This window comes from Phallusia mammillata, chromosome 5 (assembly GCF_965637545.1).
Source record: "Phallusia mammillata chromosome 5, kaPhaMamm4.hap1.1, whole genome shotgun sequence".
Classification (NCBI taxonomy): Eukaryota; Metazoa; Chordata; class Ascidiacea; order Phlebobranchia; family Ascidiidae; genus Phallusia; species Phallusia mammillata.
Window position 1 is genome coordinate 13,183,898 of NC_137256.1, and position 27,048 is coordinate 13,210,945.

The window sequence follows — 27,048 nt, forward strand, 5'->3', positions numbered from 1 at the left end:
ATTGTTTTAGGCCAGAAAATAGGACTTTACATGTTTGGTCGGTTTACGATAAACTATACGGTGCCAAATTGCTCGGCTTGCATAACAATATACATCCACAAAATGGCTGCCACCTTTTTACAAGCAGCTCGAACAACGCCAAACTTGCAGTTGCCGCAAATACTCGATTACAACTACGAGAAATGTATTGCGAAAGCCAGATGTTCGCACCGATATCCCGTTTGTCACATGAACCAATAAGACGTACAAGCACCGCGTGACGTGAGCAGATCACGTGTTTCTTGATTCCACGGCAATTATGACCTGCAGATGACCGCTGTCTATTGATCAATCAGACTGCTCGTTGTAAAATTGTTATCGCTAGGTATTTGATGTTGGCGCTGACATTACGCGACATGCTTGGAATATTAAATTGCTTCGGTTTTGTGGTCTTACGTATCCGATGTTCTGAAATACACGCATGGAATCGTTCCTTTAAACATATTAAAGCGAACAGCAATGTTTTGGTCCCACGTGTTTGTATGACGCAATATCGATTGAAGTAGAATTCTGGGCGAACTTGAAAGGAAACCCATTTTAATGTTTATAGTACGCCAAGCCCATTGGAGTTCACCATCAATACAATAATCTTGTAATTTTTCTATTTTTGTCATTTGAAACATTTGCTAAATATTTATCGAAGCGTAATTTAAGGAACCTTTTTACGGACATGCATATCATTTGTCGATTTGTTTTTTGGCATACTTTCACAGGAGACAAGGCAGTACCTCAACAATACAAACCTTTACATTAAATATTTCTGACTGCATACATTGTTTGAAGGAAGCCGCTTCATTGCATGAGCGTCATAGGAAGCATTTTTATCGTTTCGCACAGGCCGGTGAACCTTACCTATGTCGCACGGTTTCGCATTTTTCGTCATTCAATAGGTCATATGATTGAAATGGTTATTTTTAAATACTTGGTGTCCTCGGTCTTCCCAGCGGAATTTTTCCTGCGAATTGTGTCGTCAAGATGCCTTGTCTGTTCGAACTTTCACATTATTGAAATGTGCGGTTTTACGTCATCGGTTGGAATCGAACAGGAACTAGTGCATAGCCCCGGTCACATGGCGCAAGGGAGAATCGAAACAACCAAATATAGTTGTTCAAAGAAAACCCTCGGGTATTGAGGTTTGGAGGAAATTTAGCAAATGCTTACGACCTAGCAATTAATGCTTACAGTAGCGACTGCGCTTGGCACTGTTTAGATTTAATGCAAGTGCAAAAGCAAATACTTCCGATTCATTTCTTTCTCCACACAAGAGAAAGACTTCGTCGAGTTCGTCGAAATTGTAACTGTGTGGTTTTGCCTTTGTTGCCAAGTAGGTCAACATACATCGATCGGAAAAGCAAAGTCATATTTAAAGATACCTACAAAAGTGTTGCGGTTTCAAAACATTGTTATTTGTTTTTGATACAGTTTAACCTAATCAGTTTGTTACGATCAACAAGCATTTTGAGTAATTTCATCATGTTGGCTATTCCAGTTTTACAAAGCGAGACATCAATGTATATGGAAATTTTTGCTTTTTTACCCAATCTCGCCTGTGAATCTTAAGGGGGGTTATCCTATTGCCGTTTGCGTTGTATGTAGTTTCTTATTTAATATCGTGCAAACCAAGTTTTTCTACTGTTCTGGACCGAACGTTGGCCTTTTCACAGGAAGGACAAATAAGAGCAGCGATTTATTTCGGTAGCAATCCGTTCGGTGCGAACCTCGTTTGTGAGTGCAAAGTTTTGCAAAGCTTGTAAGTTTAAGTCGGATTTTCGGCTCTTTTTGTTGTAACACCTGCTGAAAGTCACATCAAGCTGCCAGGAAGTCGTGTGGCCACTTTGCTGGCACCAGTCCCGCTTTGGCATATATGGGTACCCGGCTCTTACGCGTTTCATGTTCAATTATGTGATGTTAGGGCGAACTCGAGGCATTTCAAGTACCCCTGTAGCTTCCGATTGCATACCCGCGGTGACCTTAAGCGGTTTGCGCACGTTGTTTCCGCTGCTTAAGGAGAAAGGGGAGGTGTGCCCACTGACCAGTCCAGACGCTGCGTCTGTATTGCAAACTAACTTACCGATTGAGTTTCTTCGAACCAAGTATGTAAAACGTCCAAAATCGCTCAAATGTTCGGCCATTCATAGCGTTTCACATGATCGCAGATAAAAAAAATACCCAAAAAACAATGGTTACTTAAATATTTAGCCCTGTGCTTTGACGGTCCGATGCATACTGTTTTTTTTTTACAATACTTTACATATCAAGTTCGCGCTTTATCAGATACGCAACATATCACGACACCATAACAAGTTTTCACGAGCCTCGCTCCTTATCAGATGGTATAAAGCGCCTTGGATACCTCGTTTCGCTAAACTGAAACAATTTGTTTGTATATTTGCAGCACTCATCCGAAGTGAAGTGGGTGGATGGCGGCAAACCACTGTTCCGTGTCTATCTCTCGCTCTCATCCACTATCTACACCGAAGATCAACACATTTGTAACTTTTTCGAAGCTTGTCAGAGATTTTCCAACAGCGGCACAGACACAGATATTGTAAAATATCTCAAGGTAACTGCGATGATTACAATGCTGAAAGACGCTTTTTGTTAAATCTTAACGTTTTTAAACTACTCGCGAGATCCTAATGTTTATCAAAAGAGATGCCGTCTTTTGTGAATACGTGGCTTTTAATTTAACTTGAAAAAATATGTCTAAAGATTGCCCATCGCTTGGCAGAACTTTTATGCTCTTGAAGTTCTTTCAGATTGTTTCAGAAAGTAAACAAAACACGATTGAAGTATTTAGTTGATAGTTATTGCATATGACAGTAACGGGTGTTGAATTTTTTTCATTAAACATGTGTTTCCAGAGTTTGCTTGCGGCCGATCACAGTGCGCTCATCCGACATCTTCCAACCATCCTCACTCAACTCTTGTATTTGTTGACTGCTGATGGGATGACGTCAGATTCCGAGTCGAATTGTATGAAAACGCTTATCCACGTGATCGCTTCGTGCCATCAGCGCGGCAAGGAAAGTTTGTTGCAGCAATATATTAAGGTGTGGCATGAGATACACTTCACTGATAAAACTGTATGTAAATTAAATTACTTCACAAAAAGCATAATATGACTTCGCAGTGTGGTACCAGGCTAAACTTGGTTTATCGAATCCTTTTTCTTTCGTTTTTTTCTCTGACAAAAGTTTGAACAAGGTGAAAACCGTGCTTTTTTGTGCAGTACATTTTCGTTGTGCCAACATGGAAAGACTACAAGAGCAAAACAGTTCACGAGCAGTTGACTTCAGGGATGGAAGCCATGCTGCGACCGACTGCTGCAGATTTTCTCACCACGAACAAACTTCTTCTACATTCATCATTCTTTCTCCAGATCATAGTCAAAAGCATGGCACAGCATCTCATTTTTACTCAAAAGTACATTTGCTTTACATTTTAGCCGATAGATTCCGCGTTTTTGCTAATTTGTAAAATTCGCCCGTTTTGTTTTTAATATGAAACGATGTTTTTGTTTATTTCATAAGGCGAAGTTGTGAATCCGACTTGCTTGTGTGTTTTAGGTTGAAGATGAAGCGGAACGAACGCTTTCCCGTGTCTTTCCAGTACGCCGTGCAAAGTCTCTGTAACACAGCTGTCACCCATATTGTCAAAAAGTGGAAGGTATTGAGTTATACTTAATCTCATCTCGAACAATTACGTTTTGGTTGATTGAAAAGTTAATTTGAATTCACAGTTTCTAAACAAAGTTATGTTGGGTCATGCTACTTCAAAGATTGTAAGCTTAAAAGATACATTGTCAAATCCTCACACGAACACTTTGTGTTAGCCCAACAAGCTGAATCTCTGCAACATGGACTTTTATTGCATGTTGTTCATGCTTTAGTGGATTATTTGGGGCATCAGCAACTTCTGTGTATATGTTTTTCCAGTCGAACTACGCTGATGTCCACAACGCCAATGTGAGTCTTGCGACCTTTATCAAACACTGCTTCACATACATCGACCGTGGATTTATGTTCAAACTCATCAACCAGTACATGGACAACTTTGCTCCAGGCGATTCCAAGGTTTGTAATATACACAAAAACAACGGGAAATGTGAGAGCTTATTTTTAACTGCCCACAAAATAAATCACGACCAGTTTTTGGATGTTCACACATTGCCATACATCATTTTGTTTTCAGTTTTTAAAAGTAGTACGTATAATACTAAAATTGTAGTTTTTTTGTTTGTATTTAAGGTTTGAGTTCCACTTAAGGTTATGCAAACATGTCGTTTTTGCAACAGAAATGCATTTTCAAGACTAAAAGCAGTGGTTTGTTTTGTTCACAAACTCTCGTGAAACGCAAACACTTTACGCGTCGTTGCGCTCAATCGCTATGTCGAGATGTGTACTTGACTCCTGCTAAGGAGATCAACGGTGGTTTCAAACATTCTAAATATCGAGCGTTTTATCTATCGCCACTTGTGATATTTTAGTACCATGGATACAATCCTTTGTTTGGTTGCGTGAGAAATGATTGTAACATGTTTGCAAATATTTAAATTACCTTAGCATTTATAAGTGTACTCCTCAAACTGTATATGCTCGCAGCACACTGACAAACTAAAATTGATTCGTTTTAGACTTGCAATCAGATAAGCCAAAAACTGTAATGTGACGGGTAAACTGCTTTTGGTAACAAATAAGTTTAAAATGTGTTTCTAGCGTTGTCATGCACAGTCGACTTTCGCCACCTAGCCCTAAACTGACTTTGCAAAATCGAATATATCTCGATACACTTTAAAATCTCATGCGACAAACATATTAAGAATCAGTGCTGGTTTTTGTTGTATTTAATGTGTATTCCGCCTTATGACATGATTTAAATACTATGTGTCAACCCTGCTTGTGTCATATTTCATGTACATCTTGCCGTTTCAGGTGTTATTCGAGTTGAAGTTCGAATTTCTTCGGATCGTTTGCTACCACGAACATTACATTCCACTAAACCTGCCATTTCCATGCAATGCGAAAAGCTCGAAAAACGGTTAGTAATTATCAGTTTTTGGCAGGAATTCAATCTAGCACAAAAATTTTGAATGCACCCGACTGTCTACTAAAGTACAACCTATCACAGACTACAGTAATACCGTAATGCACTTGGTTCCGCATTTCACAAAAACATTGCTTTAATATATTTCAAAACCAGATATTGATTTAAAAATCAAGTTTTTAAACTTAATAAAATAATTACTAGTTTTAGTTCTTCGTTTTGAAAAAAAATCACTAGAAAACGGTACACTTGTGTGCTCCAAAATCAACGTTTGTCAATACTGGGAAAAGCAATGTCATTACTAATGGTGTTTTACAAGTATTCATGTATCAACCCAAAACATTCATCTGGTGAAATACATTTAACCTCGATACATACATATTGTGTAAAAAACTTTGCCATTTACTCGCTACATCGCCAGACGACAGTTGGTGGATCACGAAAGGGGAAAGAAAAGTAAAGATATCACGTGCTTGCAGAGGTCAGGCTGCAACCCCATGTGCATTGCTTTGATCATCACAGTAACATGTTTTAAGCATCAACTATCATTGCCAAGCATACGCTACTGTCAGTAGGTGGCAGTAGAGCGGCGAATTCGTGCTCAAGCTGGTCCTATCTATCACATTGTAACAGTCCATCGTACCCAGTGTTGTAAAAGGTCCACAGCTTACCTAAAATAGTTTCAAGAATCTTAGCTTCACTCATATTACTTAAACTGCAAAAAAAATTTGCAATTTGCTGTTAATACAGTTTTTAATCATATTGGTGGATAAAATTTAATTTTGAGGTGGACCTTTTACGAAAGTATTGCATACTTGAGCATACAACACTGTCATTGAAACTTGCATTAACGAAGAGCAACGCATTTCTAACGCTTTGTTGACTTATATTAATTTTCTAAAACAAAATGACATTTTAACCAATTAAGTTGTCACAAAGCGATAGGCATGCGTTCGCTTCATGTTGATGCACGACTAAACTGCATGTCTGTACCTTCACTCCATTGGTCGAAACGTATCACGTGCTGTGCTGTTTTTCAACCAAATAAGTATCATGCCTGTTTATGCGTAAAGGAAGCAGTGGACAAATTTCGATTTGTTCGTGTGGGTTTGCTATTTGGGTTCTGAAAAAAGACACGCTTACTGATATTTTGTTATGTTTGAGATGAAAGTTTTTTTACTATCATAACTATCCCAGATGTAAACAAGCAACATATGTAATTGTCCTAATACCTACATCAAACAAATACTACCATTTTTGATGTTTATTGTTTTGACGGGTTTCTTTTCAACAAGAAGGCTGTTTTTGATTGTTGAATTGTGCTATGTCATTCTTTCCCTCTTAATAAGGCGTTCTCTTTACTAATGTCTGTTGTTGTTTGTGATAAATTAGAACAAAAAAGGCTTTTTTAACATAAAAAACGTTTTGATATTTTTCATGCATACCACATTGGGTCAGACACTTTACCACGAATCTGTTGCGTTTAGATTACAGCTATTGTCTGACTGACGAATATTGTCGGGTGCACTTTCTTACTGCCCTCCTTCTCAAGAGCTTGTGCTCGGCAATGTACGAATCACCTGAAGTACGAAGCATCGCCATCGAAACCTTTCGCAACATTCTTGCTAAGCATGTGTTCGATGATAGGTAAGCTATTCTATCGGCCCGATGATTTCAAAATTCTCAGTAGTAGGGGTACGACGTTACGGTTCATTGTGAAAATTATGGGTTAGAAAATATTTACATTCCTATACAATTTTGAAATCTTTCTATAAAATTTTATGCAATTTTAACTGTGCTGACGAACATCAGGTTTGGGTTGTCGGTAAACATTTCAAAATATTAGAAACGTATAAATAGCCAGCAAAACGTTCTTTCTGTTGAAAACCTCATAGCCAGGGTTACAAGCGTTTTAGTAATAGGACATGTTAAAAAATATCTAGATTTATGTGAATAATAGCAGTAACATATACAGCGTCAGTAGAATATGTGTTATCTTCATTGTTTGCTGATTGGTTACGGTTGTTTACTGACAAATAATTTCAGATACAAAAGTCGCGCCCAGCAGTCACGCATCGCTGCACTCTATCTTCCCTTTCTTCGCATATTGCTGGATAATGTTGGTCGACTTAGTGTGGATTCCGATACTTCACTTAACAAGGATGGTTCACACGTAAGTTTGTGTGCTTCAATCCAAGCTGTCTTTTAAAAACTGAATAATTCTCCCAAAGAGAAGTATAATAACTTGAAATATGTCACACAGTCGTCACGTGATGATTTGACTGAACCTAGCACACCGCTACGTGGCGCTGGAGAGAGCACACCAGCTTTGGCAAACGTCTTCACACTGCCACCTATCGGCGATAAAAGCGGTAGTTTGCGAGCAAGACTAACAGATCCCAATGTGATGAGTGCAATTTGTGAGTATTACATGTAATGCCACTTCATGTGTACATTTCCTTGCTACGATGTAGAGTAGAAAAACATCTTTTTAGTTATTTCAGTTTTGCTGTGATTGTGAACTATGTCAGTTGCTGATAAATTGCATTGCATTATTTTGTTCTCTGCTCGTGAAATTACACGGCTTGTTTTTTCTATTTTTGATCATCGAAACGCTTCATATTTTTCTTGCAGCAAATCCCGGAAGTAGCTTGCTGTCACGTGGGTCACGTGGTTCAGTTGCGGTTAACGAAAGCTCAAACAACGTTGCTAATGGAGCCGAAAAAACACCAGTGGACAAGGTAGCTCTTAGCAGTCTTTTCAAAACGCCATTTCTGGTTATTTTTTCCTGCCACAAAAATAAATGTAACAAACTGTTATAGTTCATTGTTTGATATATTCACGCTATGGTTTTCCAAGAGATATGAAAAGTATTTTTCGAAACAAGATGCAACGACATTACTTTTCTTAACACAACTGTTATTTACCTTTTTTCACAGACTTTCAGTACAGCAAGTGCCACTAAGTTTGTTGCCAACGAAAGATTGGACGCTACTGAGATTCGAAGTTTACTTCTGTGTTTTCTTCAAATCGTAAACCAGCTTCCAAGTGACGCTTTACACGGCTTCTGGAGAGAATCCACAACTGAAGAGCAGATCGACTTTTTCGACGTTTTAGAGTTAGTCTTTTTGTTACATCGTGTACATTCGTACAATGTTGCTATGGGTCGGGCTGAGCCGAACCAATCCAAATATGTATTTGGCGAGTTTTATTATGCAAATGCACGAAACGCATTAACATTTCCTATTTAAAGAAAAGGCTATGATCACCAATTTGTCATTGTGGCATATATGTAACGTCACTATATGCAAGCATTATGATAACTTTCTGTAATAGCAACTGTTTGTGTGTTTTGTCAACACCTAAAACTTACAAACTAACTTTAGATTTGTTGACGCTTTGTAGTTAGCATAAAAATATCTAGTGAATTTTTTTGGCTACACTGAACAACATAATGCGTTTTGCAACCTTCAACCTAACTAGGACTAATACGCTTATGTATTACCGTTTATTCAAGCTTTTGTCTTACTGTTTAATGTTTTGTTACAGAATGTGTATGCATCACTTCAAGTATACTGGGAAAAAACAACAGTTCCAGGGAATCAGGTAAACTTTTCATCATTAACAATCGCTGCCCGCGTTTTAAATTGACTTTTAGCTGTTCAGCTATGTAATCGGCAGCATATAATGTTCACCTATTTGTAGCCCTGTTATGAACAGAAACACAAGGTAAACGAATGGCTTTGCTTGACTGGAAAGTAACTTGTTGCTTGTTTGTATGATAACTGATAAATATCATAGACCACATAAGTATGTGATATGTGGACAATTATACTCAATAGTACGTGAAGCAAATTATATCTTTTTCCCAAAGTTTTCAAACCATACTTGACCTCACCGACAGTTCAGCGAAGAATTGAACATGCAAAAGCCCTTAACTCTTTATATATTCTCATCACATTTTTGTTACCCACGGCAATATTCAAACCATAACAAGCATTCGTCCATAAGAAACTCCATTTTACGTCATTCATTAGTTAGCTACAGAACCACTAAAATATGTCGCTTTGTTTTTACATGCAATTGTGCGTTTTCAACTGAGCGGTTCAACGTATTTCCGCCTGTGTGTTATCTTCACTGTACGCAAGTTATGTATAATGGTAAGCTACTCGACTTGCGTGTTATCTGCTGGATTCACTGATTCTGCTGCATGTTTCTCCATTGGTCCAACTCTTGCCTGCATTAATTCAATGTAATTCTGTGGAAGGTCGAGTCTATGACCGCAATCCCCATCCCGTTAAGCAGAAAACAATCCGACTTTCCAGTCATTGTAATTGAAATTTAGTGATCATAAAGTTTTCGGCACTAAAATGTGAAATTCGTCTGCTGTGAAATATGTTTTTGTGTTAGCTCTAGTGCATGGTTTGTACCATGTCCAGATTTTTTGGGTTTTTTAATGTCAAATATCTCCGGTAAACTGATATAATTTAAACAGGAGAAAGAACTTTTTTGATGCCCCCTATAAACAAGTGAATGTTCGTACTGGATAAATTTGTCAATCATACAATCAAATTGCCATTTTTGTTTTAAATCATGTCATAGTCATTTATTGTATGTAATTCTGTCGAACAAGTTGTATTCATTTGTTTCGACAAAAGCAAACTAACAACAACTTTTTGCTACCAACCCATTTCGGTTGGACTAATTTGGATTTTTTTACTTAAATTCCGTAAACCCAACAAATAAGTTATATTTAATTTGCTGGTTTAAGGTGATGGTGGCTGTGTATAATTTTTAACAGTAATTTGCTCTAATTTTAAACAGGTGATACTTTTTACTATCGAATCTGGTACTAATTGTTAAGAAACCTGCATTGTGTTTTCACACATTACATTATGGTATAAGCAAAATAAGATTATACATTTGGTTTTTATTGTTTTTGCAAATAACCATACAATTCATTTTGCCAAACTATCAATTCATTTTTACTTTTACTCATATAAAACTGAATGCCAAGTAAAGCCTTGTTACCGCAGATTTGGTTCTCTTTCAAAAATTAACAACAGCAACAAGTTCAAGTCTCTTCCCGTCCGCATTCGACCATCGTCGGCACAACCCAAGCACTTCAGCATCTTGGCTGAACCGATGGTTACCCGTAAGTACATGTTTTCATCTTTTTGTAACACACCATTTTTCTAATTTTTAAACTTCTACATGAAAGGCAACAAGATGTGTTTTTCAATGCAAGGAAAATTGACCTTGCTAAAAACTGTTTTTGCCCTTAAGTTTCTGCCACAATGAAACAATATTTTGTTTTTAGTTTCTGCCGCAAATAAAACTATATTTTTTTACGGGCTTACTCTTACTGTGTTCTTTGAGTGTGATAAACTCCAGCAAAAGAATTGAAAACTTTGTTAAACTTGCGACTCTTTCAACATTTACAATTTTGCTGTTTTTCTCTTAAATTAATTTTCTACCAAATTCAAATATTTTTTGCCGCCACAGAAGCGTCACACATGGTCGATGATGCGGAACTAAATCAGCTCACTCTACTGGAGTCGAATCTGTCCACTGAAGTGAGCTTGGTGGTGCTCGATATGTTGGCCGAATTCATGAGGCAGTACAAAGTAAGTCACGTGTTGCAATCCGTTCTAAATAGCTTTTACGACATGTTCATTACTCAATCACGATTTTTTCGAATCGTGCTGTGAGGTTTTACTCTTGTAACATTGACGTTTAAACTGTTTTGCTGAACTTGTGCTGTTAAGTAAAGAAAATTTTAAAAATATTTTCCATTTAAAAAAGAATGTTTGTGACACGATTGTATGTAAACACAGCTTTATAGATAAAAGACATTTCTACTGTTGATTTCGCGAAAAACGTTTTTTTACATTTTTACCTAAGCCTAAATACTTGTGAAAAAGTCCAATGTATATATATGTGATGTTTTGCGCAGAAACAATTGCAGTCACGTGACGGCGACAGTCCGCTCATGCGAAAGGTGTTCGGCGTCATGCTGACGTTTCTTCAAATCAGCCAATCGGAGTCGGTTCTGAAACACGCGTTCGCCTCTTTTCGTTTGTTCCTTTGCAAGGTACTGAAAAAAAGATTTTCCCCAGAAAATGTAACTGTGCACTACATATTGTTGCTTAGTCATCAACTTGGCTTCCAAAATCATGAAATTTCAGTTGACTCAATCCCAGCTACAATTTATTTCCGGGTGATATGACAAGTAAAATTCAATATGTGCGTTAATGGTTTCCGATAAAGTAGAAAAAGTTTAAATGATGTCAAATTCAAACAGTTTTTATGTTCATAATGAAGCACCGACAAACAATTTTGAAAAAAAAAACGAAAAAAAATAAGTACCGAGTTTTCTACATATATATTTTTTTTAAATATCCACCGATAGACATTGACATTTACAGTCAAATCATATAAATGTTTGTGTGTTTTATCGCCTTTGTTGCTTTATAACAACTTTGTGTTTTCAATTTTCGTCATTACCCTGATGAAGGTGTCTCGTATGGGACATCGAAACGACGGCCTATTTTAATAAAAAAGCTAGAAGAGTTACATGTTTGTTAACATATGAAATCTTGTTGCAGTTCCCAAACGTATTGTTCCGTGGTTCTGCCGACAAATGTGCGTCCATTATTTACCACTCGTTACGATGTTGCAACTCCCGATTGGCGTCAACTCGCTCGGAAGCTTGTGCTCTGCTTTATCTCCTTATGAGAAACAACTTCGAACATGGCCCGGGTCGAAATTTCGTGCGATCCCATTTGCAGGTTAGATATGTCAAATTCAGTGAAGTTTAATTAAAACGTGATAGACACTTCCTAGTGATGATCGGTGACCAATTTTAGGGGAACAGTGGACTGATATGTTAACTGTAAATTACAACACGCAGATTTTGGGGTTTTTCGCTGGGAAATGAAAACGTTTTTAAAAAAATTATTTGAAATTATCTTAATGAGTTTTTGTATCGTTTTATACACTGATCCCTTTTTAAGATCTGAATGGTTATTTGCAAACCTCTTTGAGCAAAAATTAAGTTTGGATAATTTGCGCAAAGTTACTTAAAAATGTTTGACTGATCAACAGAACACCATTATTATATCTTGCGAACCTTAATATGACTATTTGCAAAGTAACCAGACATCTTTTTAAGTGAATAAAAATGCGTTCGGAGAAGAAGAACAGTACAGGACCGTATTTGCATTTAAGCCTTAACAGTTTTAACCAAATCACAACACGTTGTTAGATCGCACAACCTCCACGTCACCGCTTCGAACCACGTGACCCAGACTCTTGTTCCCGGAAAAGCTGCGAAAAGTGACTGACACTAAATTTACTGTCAGACATTTTGCGCCCAGTCTCGGTCTTTTCCTGCGTGCTGTGAAAATTGCGTCAGCAGGCAAGAGATGAGCAATACTGCTCTGTCCAAAAAAAGAGGGCGCGTTATCCTTTTGCCCTTGCCACGTTCATTTTTCGTGGCGTGATGGCTAATTTTAAGTCACCTAGTTACATTTCTTTCCAGGTCTATTTTAGTTTAACATATTTTGCTAATGTTAGGTAGATAATTCCAAGAAATTTGAACTGCCAGTTTAATTGCTGATAAAAAATAACAAAAAATATACGGCCGATTTTTCCATTAAATGCATCAATACTACCACTGTGTTTACAAATTCTGTTTTACCTAACATTGACAAAACATTTCATAGATCCAAGAATGAGAGGCGTCCGCAAATGTGACACTGGTTCATCGCTAACACCTCTCTAATACACACCAGTCATGTTTATGTTAAATGATTTCACGGCATCGGTTGAATACAATCAGCTAGTGACTAACCGAGCGTTGACGAGCAGTGCATAACACTTATTTGCATGATGATGTAAATTGTGCTGCTTCCGTTTCAGATGATCAAGTCAGTGTCACAACTGATAAGTGACGAAGTTGGGATTGGCAGCTCCCGATTCCAGCATTCTTTGTCCGTCATCAACACCTATGCAATCAGTGACAAGGGCATGCAGGTAAAACTCTGCTCTCTGACTAAACTTGTAAAATTTAAATTGTACAACTTTCTTAAGTTGGAAATGGGTACATTTTTTGACATTGCTTTCGACCAGGAGTCATTTATGAAAACTACAGATACCAATCACAACAACGTCATAAGGTCAAATCTGTGTTTTTGTTGCTAACCGTATTGGCAGTTTGGCCTAGTCCAGTGGTTCCCAACCTTTTGTGGACCGTGGCCCCCTGAAAGTAACTTTTTAGCCCTGTGGGCCCCCTTAAAAAGTGGGTTGAGAACCACTGGCCCAGTCAGTTGGCCAGAGCAACGTTATAAGTTGTGATTCACCAAAGATGACCGGCCATATATTGATTTGCATAAGACTGTGTGGTTACTGCCAGTCAGCAGGGACGTTTTACTGCAGACTCCAGAAATGGATATGCCCTTGCAAATTATACCTGTTTAGATCAGAGATTGCACGAGATCGTCACATAATACTTACACCCAGTCATCGTGACGTCTGTGTTCGCGGATTAACCTATACACCACCGTGTTGTTTGTTTTTTGGAATGACATACAAAGATGATTTTGTTGTACTTTAAATCACAACAAAGAAAAAGCCGTGTTGTTGCTTAGCTTGTTAACCTAAAATACTACAAAAACAATTAGCTTTTGGCAACTGGATTGTAGTTTAATCTACCTGAATATCATTTACTTTTGGCCAACAACAAGCTCGTGCAAAACATGGAAGTATAGTGAGATGACATGATACTTCTTGTAAATATACTACACTTTGTCGAAAAACATCTAACTAACCGTATTAGTAGTCACAAACAACCTTACGTTTATGGTATTTAAAAAAAACTGTTATATTAAACAAGAAACGTCTAATTGCCCTCTTACGTATTCAGAACCGTGAATCTGCCACGACTCAAGTGTTTTCGATTTTGGTGACAAACATGTTTTTGTGCGGAGCAAACCTGGACCAACATGTTTGCTCCATTGAACCCCGAGGCCATCTCTCACCGCTAAGCAGTGTTGTTTTACGCACTACGAAGATTAGTAGATTGGCGGCTGTATATTGGGTCAGGTGTTTGTAGTATTACAGAAATTACAACAACCATTAGAGTCGTATGGTAACTACTTTTAATTGCCCCTAACCCGATCCACGTATTGTGGTTTATTCCTGGACGACCTTATTAAGAAATCCGATTAAGTGCCCAATTTTTACGAGTAATCACTGTTCAAGGGTTTCAACTTCACAGTAGTGGTCACGTATTTTAAGTGGCCTAGTTTCATATGCTGGTTGACTTTATCGTGGTCAAGTATTTCAATACGTTTGCGTCCAATTCGGTCGCACGCGACAAATTTGCATAGAAACTGCCCAGTATGGAAATTTGCCAAAACATTTACGACATCCTGTCATTTGTAAAAACTTAATCATCAGAAATGAACCACACTGTTTGTCAAAATTTAATGCAATGTTTTGCGATAAAACTTTGCGCAAATAACAAAAACGAAACAAAGACAACATAGAAGAAACGTATTCGAAGATAAGAATAAGGGCGGAGTTCGTGATGGGCGTCCCATCGCTTGAAGTTGATATATCAGTTGCTAGGGAACAGTAATGCACGCGGCATGCGAGGGCAATTAACCGACCACGAAGCAATCTGTCAGTTGCGTCGATTCAGACGGACATCGTCTAATTAGCCAATCGAGCTCCTAAAATACCCGATGCTTTAACTGCATCACGTGGTGCATTTGTACATTCGTAATATCGCGGCGGTGTTATTGTTGTGGTTGTTCTGGTTCTCCTTGTTGTTGCATTCGCTTAGAACTGTCGCTTTATACAAAGCCTTAAGCGGAGATTCATCTTTGCTGCTACTCCGCGATCTGTTGCCAGAGGAACCGTTTTCCGTCCGTCCCAAAATCTTAGCGAAACTGCTAGACCGAAAAATTCCGCCTTTGTTGTCATTTTTGGGCGATTTTCCCACTCTGCGAGCTGGGGACACATACTGATAATCCCTTTTTACTTCACCGTCTATTACAACCGGCGGCGTGATCACGTGATCGTCGTGGCCACTTACAGTCGAGCTTCGAAATCGCATTCCAATTTTGCCAGGTGATATCGGTGGCTTTGTAGTTAATGTCACCGACAGTCGGTTAGATCCTGAGCTGCCAGCACTGTCTTGGTGTTGGTCATAAGCCATGGGTAGAGGATAATCCATGTTGTCTTCTTTCTTTTCTTCAACTGCGCCGTTAACTGCTTCTTCCTTGGCAAAAACCTCGCTATTAATGCTACTTGTCTCCGACTGGTCGTATCTAATAACTTCTTCACTTGGCTCGCGTTTTACAACTCGCGGCGATGTTCTCTGCGAACTTGATGAACCGCGATTTGACAGCTTGCGTTTGATGGTGCTTTGCGCGTTCCGCAGTGTCGACCTCAAACTGCTTCCGCCCGCTCCGACTCGCTTGTCCGAATGACTGCTGCTCGCGTTGCTCAAGGCAGGACTGGGCGCACGCGTTGCCTCTTCTTGAATTGTGCTTTCGTGTGGCGTGAACTCCTTCAGACGCGACTTCTGCAACGATCGAAAAGGTCGTGATGACTATTTTAGCGCTAACGAGTCTCAAAGCAGTCACGTTATGTCGATTTTGTGTTGTCGCATGGGCCCTAGCTTTCCTAATATGAACCGGTAACGAGATATGCACAGGCCACGATGCTGCCCGAACAACGCGCTTCACAGAAGATGCGACTGATTGTAGATACTATCGTCGAAATTATATCTCGATTATGGTTATCTGTCTAAGCCGTGACAGTAGTTTTACAGCTGTCGCGCAAATGAAAACCTCATTAGTTGCCAATAACTGGCAATTCTGTGCCAAATTATTTACGGGAAAAGCTTTGGAGAAACACTAATGCATTGAGGTAATTAGTGTGGTACCTAATCCCAGGCATTACCAGCTTTCCATTAGCTACAAACCTGTTGTTCAAAGTTGACTATCATCTCGTCATACTCCAGTTCGAGCTTATTGAGACTTTCCCCAACTGCGCTTCCGAAATCCATTAAGAGTGATCCGCGCCACGCTTTCTTCTCATGTCTTTGTTCGCTCACCACTTCCATCTTTCTCACTTTCAGTTTCTACCAAGCTTGTAGTGCAACGACCAGCGTCGCTAAATTAAAACACAAACGAGCATATGATATTAACAGAAACCTGCGTGAAAAACAAAATGGTTTGAACAATGAGGCATTACACGCTTCCTCAGCCGATTTAATATATACCAACACAATGCTAGTGTTTAAAGTGCTTAGATATTTAGCACAATTAAACATCATTTGTGACGGCTCCTTCATAGGCTTCCTCGTTGTTTAAATAGCTCTTTCTTCTACGGCTTATAGCACTAAGTGGTACGGCACTTTCGAAGCTTAGCATAACGAAGTTCTTACCCGACTGAATTTGCATTAACAGTCGCTTACCTTTTAGTCTGAACAATGCTTGTGTCAGTTAGCCTAAACATATCAGTAAAGTTATACTAAACGGTGAAGAACCTTTCTCCTATTGGACGTCGTTTAGTCTTCCCTATGGGCTTCATAAAACAATTACAGGTTTAGCTTTGCCCGAACTACAATCACTGACGCAGCGACATGCAAAAGTATGACGCGCTTTACAACACCACTTGCACTTATGTTGTAATCGCCCACCTAGTTTTCAAACTTGTGACCACAACCCATGTAAAGAACATTTGCCAATACATCGCGATCTTACTACATTGACTCAGTTCCAGCTCGTGAGTGGAGCTCAACACACTGACACGAAAAATGCGTCATTTTTTCCCAAAGTTCCCCGAGTTCCGTTTCAAGATGATCTGCAGTTCGCACTGTGATCAACTAATCTCGTCGTCATTGCGCTTTGTAGCTTACTACTGATGATTGTGCTGACTGTGCCTGGCGCAAATCATTGTTGCTTGGAGATGAGACAGGAAACGGTGACATCTCTCTCGATTACGCCACATCATATGTGCAGCAGCAGAACAATTCGAACTACATCACAAACGCTAATCTAACATCGCAGAACTGGGTTATCGATGTACTGCTTACATCAGTTTATTTTCGTTGCTTCTGGGTCGTCAGCGTGTGTCGAGTCATCCATACAATGTCTGCCTCTGCTTTTTCGTTTAATATCACGAAAGTTCCGGGATTTCCTTGCGCATTGCAATGCACCACACTTTTACCACAAGCGACAGTTAACCAAGTTCGTACGCAGCGCGGTATTCGTGTCAGTAAAAGTATGACGTATTCGACAAAGCGAAATCAGACGTACATAGAAATCTCACATATACAACAGAACCTATTGTTTCTGCACAACTATTTCAAAGTTACACTTGCAACTCTACTATTCAGTTTTCAACAGACTTTGGCTTGTAAACAACGTAATGAATCAATAACGAAAACGTGAAGATACACGGTATTACTAATTACCCATTGTCTCATCTAGACTGAATATGCCAAAAGAAAATCATAAAAAAGAGAGATGTCTGCTCAAAGGTTGTAAATCTTCTAAACTAAGTCATTGCAAGTAACCACTGACTTGCGTAAATCTGGTGGGCTGAGTCCACTTCACACATATATCAAGTAATAATTTATTGCTTTCATGAACTAAATAAACATTTTCCATTGGGCATAGCCACAACAGTCGCCACCGAACGCCTGTGCCCAAAAGTCACCAGGCTGCTTGCTATTTCCTTCCCTCCTATGTTCAACTTCGGATCATTTTACGTCCTGTGTGCCCTACGTTCGCCCAACTGCTAATCTAAAGTCAAAACACAATTCCCTACGAATAACTCCCTGTCCAATTAGCGCCCGAACCAGCCGACTGTCCCATGCTGATATTCGCCTGTCAAACAGTTTCCCAAGTGACCAACAAGTGCACTGCCCTAACCTCACCGACCTTACACAGCTGCTGCCAATTGGGATTTATAATGACAAGTTTTACGGTTTTGTTGTCAAACCTGACTTCAAACTCGTCCCGCTGTGCGATTAAGCAAACAAGTCATTACAGCCTGAAGCAAGCCATCGTTACCTCCATACTCGTCTAATTAGCAACACGTCTGACCACTGTAATTACTCTATTCAGAGCACCTCATACCCGATGGAAGTAAAAGACCTGACCAAGAAAATTCGAACCGTCCTCATGGCAACAGCGGCAATGAAAGAACACAAAGACGATCAAGAGATGCTTGTGGACTTGCAATGCAGCCTCGCCAAGTCATATGCCGCTACCCCGGAACTGCGCAAAACCTGGCTCGAGTCCATGGCTCGTGCGCACGAGAAGAACGGCAATTATTCAGAGGTTTGTGTGTTGCAGTTTTAATAACTACGCGATTGACCACTTCGGGCCGCCAAACACTATGTTGCAATATTTCGTTCACCTCAAAATATTGGTGACATGATTCTGATGACACGAAGTCAGCACGCACAGTTGCGTTGCGTTACACGTCTTGTCATTTTCCCCTGAAACGTACAGCAGTGAATAAAATGGATAACAAACATTTTTGTGACGTATTTTAAATGCCGCCGGAAAGCAACATTTAAATTGTCAAATAACGCGAGTTTATAACGTAACAGTAAACCATGATATGTTCATCCGACCCAGTTGTGATTTCATATTTTCATTGAATCTTATTATGTTGTTTTAGGCTGCCATGTGCTACGTCCACATCGCCGCTTTGGTCGCAGAATATCTCAAGAGAAAAGGTAAAACAATTTTGTCGTTAAACTGTCGCCATTGAATTATTCATATCCCCGTGACAGCTGTAAAAAGTCGATTACCGCACATGAGCTCATTTTTTCTTGATGACGTCAGTGCGTGTAGTTAACTTTACAGGGGCATTTTTTTTTTCTTTTTATGATGGACAACCACCGAACAACAGTTATAATGAGAAATTTTAACATTTAGGCTTAATTAGTTGTCTAAAATTGTTTGCAGTAAAATACCTATTGATTTCTACATTTGATTGAGTATCTTTAAAATCAATCGAAAGCGCAAACTGGAGTAAACATAGCTGTTTTTAAGTAGCAACACCATAATAGACATAATAAGTACAAAGGCGGCGAAATTCTATTTTAAAGGGTCTTTTTACTTTTTTGCCTCAACACGCGAGGCGGATTGTCTAACAAAACTAGAGTTAATTTTTGACAAATGCAAACCACATTAGATGTGAAATGTAAAGGACAAACAGCAACAGTTTGTTTCCAAATGTTTTATTACGGCTGATAGAAAAGGACAATCAGGCGAATACGCCGTCTTCGATTTACACTGGTCTCTCGACGGCTTTTATTTCTCGCGTGTTCGGGACTTCCCCCGACGTGGATACAGATCGCACTGCAGAGAATGAACAATCAGATCGCGTGTTTCAACACAGTGAGAAACTGCGATGTTTTTTGTTTCCCAGGCGCAATTATCATTAATTACGTAAAATGAAAATCAAAGATTGATCGATTGCCCCAATTCTCGGTGATGAAAGAAAAGAGTGAAAATTTGTCGTCACTTTTTCTTTTGCATGTTCAGAGTTTTAAACCTCGCTCCTGATTTAAGATTTGTAAAGTATCTGTAAATTTATTTTTGAGTCGTTTTTGCCAAAATATCAAAGTTGTCTTGATGTTTATAAAAATCAAAACCAAAAAGCAACTGGGGATCTCCTACATGGTTTTGTATTTCAATGCCCTTGAAAAATCATCAATTGATAAAACGCTATTGGGACTACGGTTGAGAAATCATGTCAAAATTTGCATTTGTTTATAGTCATAATTCCATTGATTTTGATTGATTCTTACATGAGAATCGTACGATTTTCGTTTATACCTTATAAGTACGAAGTCTAAATTGTGATTACTTCAATAGTGCAACTGATTGTTTTTTTGTTGTTGCATTTTTGACAAAAAATATACATCTATCTTTGGTTGCATGGTTTCAACCATATGTTTCCCTGCTTGTAATTTAGGCGTGTTTTTTTCCGTGTATTGTGCATTCGAAATGGACGGCGAACATTGCAAGCATGATGTAATCGGGTAATTTCCTGCTATTAGTACGAACGACATGACAAAGTAATTTGTGACGTTTAAATGTAATAAGACAGATACAAAATATTGCATCGTCACCTCGAATAAGATGACATATTTTAACCGCACAAAATATTTTAATCTATATATTATATACACCAGGTATTGTAAGCAAAGGTTGCTCTGCATTTCGAACGATTTCTCCCAACGTCGAGAAGGAGGAATCAGCATTGAAAGAGGATGTTGGGATGCAAGACGTGCAATATGATGAGGTACTTGGCAAACAGCTGTGTAGTTATCAATTCAATTACTTCATAAATATGCATCCGGAATAACACCACATGCCAGGAAAAACTCCAAAAAATTCCATAAAAATGGGGAGAAAAAAACAAAACAAAAAACCTTGCATTTAATTAACTCGGAAATATAACTTTAAAACTAAATTCTATGATCACAAATGTTCACGGGTTACTAATTAAAAGCTGGAAACCCATCGGGGGTCCGTGATGGCTAAAAATTACGCAAAAGACGTTTTTAAATTTCTAAACCATACTGTTATATGAATCAGACACTTTTTTCGACAATATGATGGTTTCCATTCTTTTTCCAATAGGCCATACCAGTTTTGTTTCAAGATGTGCACAATTTATTTCGAAAGGGACCGCAATCTTAATGAACTTAAAAAGTGATCTATAAATGAGTTGGAATAGCTTTCCACATTTAATGGCATCGACAATAAATGTTTCATCGAATGACTTCGGACAACCCAATTTTTTTTTAATTGTTAACTAATTTCGCCGTTTTAGGATGTTCTTACCTTCATGCTCAACAACTGCGTCGATCATCTGCAAAAAGCCGAGAGATACGAATTGATGGTTTATATTTACAACATGATTATTCCATATTATGAGAAGCGTAGAGATTATCAGGTAAGTGGACCTATTTTGCGACTTCAGCTTTATAATTATCGGGATTTGTGTACAGAAAGTGTCAATAAGGGCTTGGTACCTGATAGGTCATCATGGTACAAAGATAGGATAAGCGTATCGTACGAGTAATTGTGGCTCCCACTTCCTAAAAGAGACACATATTGTTTTGTCCGCATTTTTGTTGCCCAGCGAGGTTTTGTTTCAGGCATTTGACCAAAAAAGAGTGCTTACTAAAAAATATTACACAGATGATAGTTAGCTAGCATTGATCCTTTGTAATTTGACCCCGAATGACCCAGCGGTTAACTTCAGAACGAATAGTATAAAACAGCTCATGACCTGAAAGTTACATACATGTTGCTTGGTGTATTACTGGGTGCCTCAAAATATTTTGTAACTTTTAGGTGAATTTACCTCTTCATTCTTTACCCCAAATATGTTGATGTTCACAGGACCTAAACTTTAGGCACTTGTTGTGAAAGTGATCCTAGTTTGTTGTTTAATTTTTAATACTATATCTGTAATTTTCTTAGCACTATTGCAAGGCAATATTTGTTTTACTGTTGCAGCACTTTTCGTTTTGTAGCACATCTTTTGTGGCAATTGATGTTTATTTAATAAAGTGCGAGATGCAAATGACACCAATTTGAATATTTTTTTAGTTGAAAACTCGCTCTTTTCAGGCGCTGATAGATATTTATGGGACGTTAAAAAGCGGCTACGAAAAAGTTACGGAAGTAAATCGGAATGGAAAGAGATTACTGGGAACATATTTTCGTGTTGCTTTGTACGGTCAGAACTTCTTTGAGGAGGAAGACGGAAAACAATATATTTACAAGGTCGGTTTGGATTCTGTGCAACTTCTAGAAACTTATACAACAGGTCTCATTTTTTAACCACTGTCTAACAAATAATATCAAATGTATGTAGTATATAAAAAAAAATGAAAAAAATTGAAAAAAAAAACGTTTTTTGCATAATCGTTCGTGAATCGTTTTTGGAAGCAACGACCAAACCGCGAAATGCAACAACTATATTTTATTCAGGAACCAAAATTGACGCAACTATCGGAGATATCACATCGGTTGCAGCAAATGTATGGAAAGAAATATGGGAATGACAATATCAAACTTATTCAAGAGTCTGGGAAGGTAACAACAAAAATAAAGAATACAGTTTCGAAACACTTGTGGCACACAATAAAATAATCGAAATCGGGAAACTTCGGCTTTCGCATGCCAAGCTATGGTAATACCCCAGTACTGGACCGACTGTGCGATTAAATTGACATGTTTTTGGGTTTTGTTGCCAACCTAATTAGCAAAGTGCAAAATCTGGCTCTGTTGATTTACAAAACTCTCACCACGATGACTTCTATTAATTGTATACATTGTGAAAATGTAGAATGTCTTCTAACCTGAATCACTGACGATTATACAAACAATTTAAAAATAGATCAGAATTTTTTAATAAAGGTTAATAAAAGTGGATTTTAACTTGCCTATTTGCGCGAAAGATCACTTAAAAAGTAAAAACATTCAACTGCCATTTATGAGATATCTGCTCAAACTTGTGACAGAAGAGCAAACAAAATGTTTCTCGTGTTGTCTTTTGTTAGGTTTTGGCAACCCGAAGTCTTTTTTAACCTAGAAAAGGGACAAAAAACTACGAAGAGAATGTAGTGCCAAATAAACGATAAAAAAGACTTTTTTTTCGGTTTCGAGATGTAAGATGAACATAAATTCATTGCTGGGATCAGCCCTGAAGCGTCTATGCAGACCAGCGATCACGGCACACTCATATATAAATCACAGTACGCCAGGCCCATTGAAGGCGTCTTCAATGGGCCTGGCGTACTGTGATTTCAAGATGTAAATGTTTAAATAATTTTAAACTTTTACATTAAATAGTGGTGGTCGGCTTTACTGGTTTCAGCGAATGAGGAAGCGGGTTTAATTAAAAGTGCATCGAACGTTTTGCATTTGCCGCAGCGCCCACTGCCGGAATGTTTACAAATATAATTATGTTCTCAACAGGTTAATCGCAAGGATCTCGACCCGAAGTTTGCGTACATTCAAGTCACTTACGTCACTCCGTATTTCGACGAACAGGAACGCGGACAGCGTCGCACTTATTTCGAAAAAAATCACAATGTCAGAAACTTCGTGTTCGAAACACCGTTTACACCACAAGGGCGCGCTAGAGGGGATATTGAGGAGCAGTGGAAGAGAAAAACTATCCTTACAAGTAATGTACTTTTGTGTCTTGTAGGAAATGTTTTTAATACTGTGTGTGTCTATGAACGTTTAATTGGGCTTCATTTACTAAAATTTGTGCTAATATCGAAGTATTGGATCAGAATTTTTTATAGGTTCAACCCGAACCTATCCCGTATTGGTTAAATAAAAAACGTATGGACTTGTCCCATAAAATAAAAATACCAAGTAATAGACAAGACTGCTTCAGTTGATAAATAAGATCTGATCGCGATTAATCCTGAAACATTAGATTGCACTTGCAGTGTAAAAAAATAATTATTTTTGTGCACATGTAATTACTCTCTAAGGTCTACGCCAGGGGTGGGCAAACTACGGCCCGCGGGCCGCATGCGGCCTGGCAAAGGAGCTCATGCGGCCCGCCAAATGTTGGGAAATTTTAAAGAGAAAGTTACCGAGCAACGCTGAATAGTATTATAACCACAGGCGTAGTTTTAAATATCGGGGGTGTTTACGTGCATTAGCCTGCTGTTTCTGCCACGTTATCATGCAAATATTCACTTGAAACAATTTCCTCGTTCGATAAAAGTAAAAGCTATTCATCACGTTTTCAAATACAGCCCACTTTGTACTGTTGACGCCAAAACTTTGGTCACATCGGATCAAGTTTAGGTCGTTGCAGTACATTGCAAACGGACATTAAACACGGGTTTAGAATCATTAACACACACCACACCACACTTAAGATGGATACTAAATGCGGCTCGCTTTGTTTAATGTTGGCGCAATTTATTAACAAAAAACGTGGTGCAGCCTATGTTGCAACAAATGCTTGATTATTTTTGAACAATTACAATTGTAGCGATTCAACCAATGTTTGCGCAAACAAAGTGACAACAAACGTATTTACACATAGCTGAAATAAACTATGTTAATATTTAGAGCTAAATCAGGGGTGCACAACCTGCGGCCGCGGAGACGAGTTTGTGCGGCCGTGACCATGTATGTTAAAATACATGCACTGGCTGTCGTGACGTAACAAAAACTATTTTGCCTAATATTTTGATTTTCAAACTGCTAAAAACGGATTTCGTGAGACTGAAAAAAAGATTACCATCCTAAGAACCACATGCGCCAGGCTTTTTATCCGCTTGTTGTCTGCAAACATTGCAAAAAATCAGACACGGCAATCGTCACAATACCGATTATGACGTCATAAACAGTTAGCTCCGTTCGGTTAAACTTATGCACCAAGTTAGAAATTATTAATCTGACCATTTTAAGCGGCTTTGTATGGTATATACATGAATTAAACCCACTTCTTTACACCAGTTATTAAAAAAAAAAAGCAAGCAATTGGGGGGCCGTTGGTGAAATACTATGCGGCCCCCTAAGATTAAGAACTTTTGAATGCGGCCCTTGCGCTGAAAAGTTTGCCCACCCCTGGTCTACGCCCACCGATGTCCCACAGCACACTGTTTGAGAATCATCGCTGGATATACTCACTTACAGGTTTTTACTCAATACAAATGTTGTTTTCCTCGCAGCTTCACACAGCTTCCCATATATAAAGAAGCGAATACCGGTAACAACCACCCGAAGTTTTGAGCTGAAACCGATCGAAGTTGCATTGGACGAGATGACGTGCAAGTGCGATGAACTGGAACTGCTCATCACAGCCGATCGTGTTGACCTGAAAAAACTTCAACTTCGTCTGCAGGGATCCGTCAATGTGCAGGTAGGATTGGGTGATCATGAGCATATGTAACCACACTATCATGTCGGGTTTCCATATTACAGTGTCCGAAAAGCCTGAAACAGGCGTACCATCGAATTATTTCGAGATATTTACTTAAAATCACACTGAAAGCGTAAAAATTCGGACATACAAAAAAAAACTTTTTGGATGTAGTATACTCTTAAATCTAAACTTCTTAAGCCGATGCCAAAACAATAATATGGATTTCATCCAATTAATGAGTGGAGACGTATTTAACCAACATAAACGTGTATAAAAGGGCGAGTTTAGTTGGTGAATTTCACTGTTTAAGCTAATCTGAACAACCATGTGAACTTCTGTTTCAGGTAAACGCTGGTCCACTTGCTTATGCTAAAGCTTTTCTTGAAGACGGAAAGATTGGAAACCATGCTGCCAACACAACTGAGATGCTCCGTAAAGTTTACAGGTTAAAGGCAATTGTGCAACAAACTCTGTTTTATCGTTACGTGCAGACCGGTTTAATGGCGTTGCTTTTATGGATAAAAATAAAATTAATTATAATTGATTCAAAAATAGTTCTTCAGTTCACTGCAGTAAGGTTACATCTGCATAAACACGTCAGGTGCAAACTGGTATTTAAAGGTTTTGACTATGACCTTGCTAACGTATAGGGTTGTTGTATGTTATTACAGGAGGTTTGTGGACTTATGTGGTCGAGCACTTGATATCAATGAACAAATGGTGACAGCCAATCAACAAGTTTACCACGAATCTCTTCAGACTTGTTACGTCACAATGGCTGGGGAACTCTCACAAATTCTCCACGAACAAGTACTGACTATTTGTATTTTAGGCGTTTTTTTTTAATCGCTATATCTTTTAGCATATAAGTATATAACACCTTGCTGTCAATGGCTAGATTTTAAAACGCAACGTACACAATATATATGCCTGAATTTTTATGTTGCATTTGTACAACTTAGGTCTCGGTACCTAACAGATCTTTCAAACTAACATTAATATTCACAGCTTCTACATGACGATGACGACTCAATGAGCGTCTCCACCGCTGGTGGGTTTGAGATGGATCAGGTTCTAAGTTCAATTAGCAGCAGCAGCAACCACAGTACGACCCCCAAGCGATTTCTCGGTGGTTCAGTGTCTGACGCATCAGTTGTGTGACGTAACAATCAAATTCCAGACGCACGTCACAATACTGCCACTTGTGTGACTGGGACAAAAGTTTTACATGTTTTTATATTGGTTGAAGCTAACTGTTTTTGTTTACCGTTACAACAAACTTTTTTCGCCACTTTTTGTTATTTGTAAATCTGCAACTGACTTGTGGCTACCGCTACTCTTGCCCTGGGCCATTTGAAAGCGAATCAAAAAGTGAGTGTTCCTTGATAAGCTATTGCAATCCGCCCCAATATGCATGTAGCCCAAGAGCAAACCTAGGCTTATATATTTTTGTATATATCGCTCCTCGTTGCTCGGCTTCTTCATTTGCTTGATTTCATTACCCATTGTGAGGTAGCGAGGAGCCGTTTTTAGCAGTGTTGTGTTTTGTGACATAACGCAGTCGCCTGTATGAAGCAAATCTTTACTTCTTTTTACTGTTGCTGTTCTCCCTTTCTTTTACATTTTCTTTTTTTGCAGCACCGCATAAACAGATTAGCTTGGTGTCAGGCTGTGGAATATGCACGGCTTGAAAACATTAATTAAGCATAAAAATGATCAAGTGCTTCAAAATTGTTCAAATTATAAGTCTGATGAAACCGACTTTATTGCCACGATGACTACACATTACACAACCCGCCAAAGCACATTACGTCATTCAAATCGTCTGACGTAGCTTTTCAAAGAGTTGTTATTTTTTTGCTCTGGCTTTTGTCGCGCTGCAGTCTGACCTAACAAGAAATAAAACAACAAAACCTCGACGCGCGTTTGCTTGTGTGTGTATTGTATTACCAGTACTTAGCGAGTCAGAACAAAATTAGTCTTTTTACGATATAGGTCACTAAA

General features: G+C 38.6%; 2 protein-coding genes across 3 annotated transcripts in view; one reads left to right on the top strand and one right to left on the bottom strand.

Moving 5' to 3' along the window:
• The window catches only part of LOC145229863 (dedicator of cytokinesis protein 9-like), a 53,352-nt gene extending 26,389 nt beyond the window's left edge, over window positions 1-26,963 (top strand). For both annotated transcript variants that reach the window (XM_080095199.1, XM_080095200.1), the window contains exons 20-47: window positions 2,435-2,602; window positions 2,904-3,092; window positions 3,272-3,465; window positions 3,609-3,708; window positions 3,978-4,115; window positions 4,974-5,079; window positions 6,573-6,732; window positions 7,132-7,258; window positions 7,349-7,505; window positions 7,720-7,826; window positions 8,025-8,203; window positions 8,635-8,691; window positions 10,122-10,240; window positions 10,591-10,712; window positions 11,042-11,179; window positions 11,694-11,876; window positions 13,009-13,122; window positions 18,234-18,449; window positions 18,796-18,853; window positions 20,321-20,430; window positions 20,965-21,087; window positions 21,771-21,926; window positions 22,134-22,238; window positions 23,124-23,334; window positions 24,851-25,041; window positions 25,389-25,489; window positions 25,716-25,854; window positions 26,053-26,963. In XM_080095199.1, the coding sequence (XP_079951325.1) occupies window positions 2,435-2,602; window positions 2,904-3,092; window positions 3,272-3,465; window positions 3,609-3,708; window positions 3,978-4,115; window positions 4,974-5,079; window positions 6,573-6,732; window positions 7,132-7,258; window positions 7,349-7,505; window positions 7,720-7,826; window positions 8,025-8,203; window positions 8,635-8,691; window positions 10,122-10,240; window positions 10,591-10,712; window positions 11,042-11,179; window positions 11,694-11,876; window positions 13,009-13,122; window positions 18,234-18,449; window positions 18,796-18,853; window positions 20,321-20,430; window positions 20,965-21,087; window positions 21,771-21,926; window positions 22,134-22,238; window positions 23,124-23,334; window positions 24,851-25,041; window positions 25,389-25,489; window positions 25,716-25,854; window positions 26,053-26,205 (3,921 nt within the window). In that variant the 3' untranslated portion in view covers window positions 26,206-26,963. The remainder of the gene's footprint in view (window positions 1-2,434; window positions 2,603-2,903; window positions 3,093-3,271; window positions 3,466-3,608; window positions 3,709-3,977; window positions 4,116-4,973; window positions 5,080-6,572; window positions 6,733-7,131; window positions 7,259-7,348; window positions 7,506-7,719; window positions 7,827-8,024; window positions 8,204-8,634; window positions 8,692-10,121; window positions 10,241-10,590; window positions 10,713-11,041; window positions 11,180-11,693; window positions 11,877-13,008; window positions 13,123-18,233; window positions 18,450-18,795; window positions 18,854-20,320; window positions 20,431-20,964; window positions 21,088-21,770; window positions 21,927-22,133; window positions 22,239-23,123; window positions 23,335-24,850; window positions 25,042-25,388; window positions 25,490-25,715; window positions 25,855-26,052) is intronic.
• On the bottom strand, window positions 14,556-16,395 carry LOC145229865 (uncharacterized). The gene is made up of 2 exons (XM_080095202.1): window positions 16,082-16,395; window positions 14,556-15,679 (listed from the first exon to the last, which is right to left on the bottom strand). The coding sequence occupies exons 1-2, from the start codon at window positions 16,220-16,222 to the stop codon at window positions 14,849-14,851; spliced, it is 972 nt and encodes a 323-aa protein (XP_079951328.1). The 5' UTR covers window positions 16,223-16,395; the 3' UTR covers window positions 14,556-14,848.
• Window positions 26,964-27,048: the final 85 nt, after the last annotated feature.

Coding starts and splice junctions, on each gene's coding strand:
- LOC145229865 (XM_080095202.1), bottom strand. CDS start 16,222: ATGGAAGTGGTGAGCGAACAAAGACATGAGAAGAAAGCGTGGCGCGGA. Junction 15,680..16,081: donor TAGTCAACTTTGAACAACAG/GTTTGTAGCTAA, acceptor CGATCGTTGCAG/AAGTCGCGTCTGAAGGAGTT.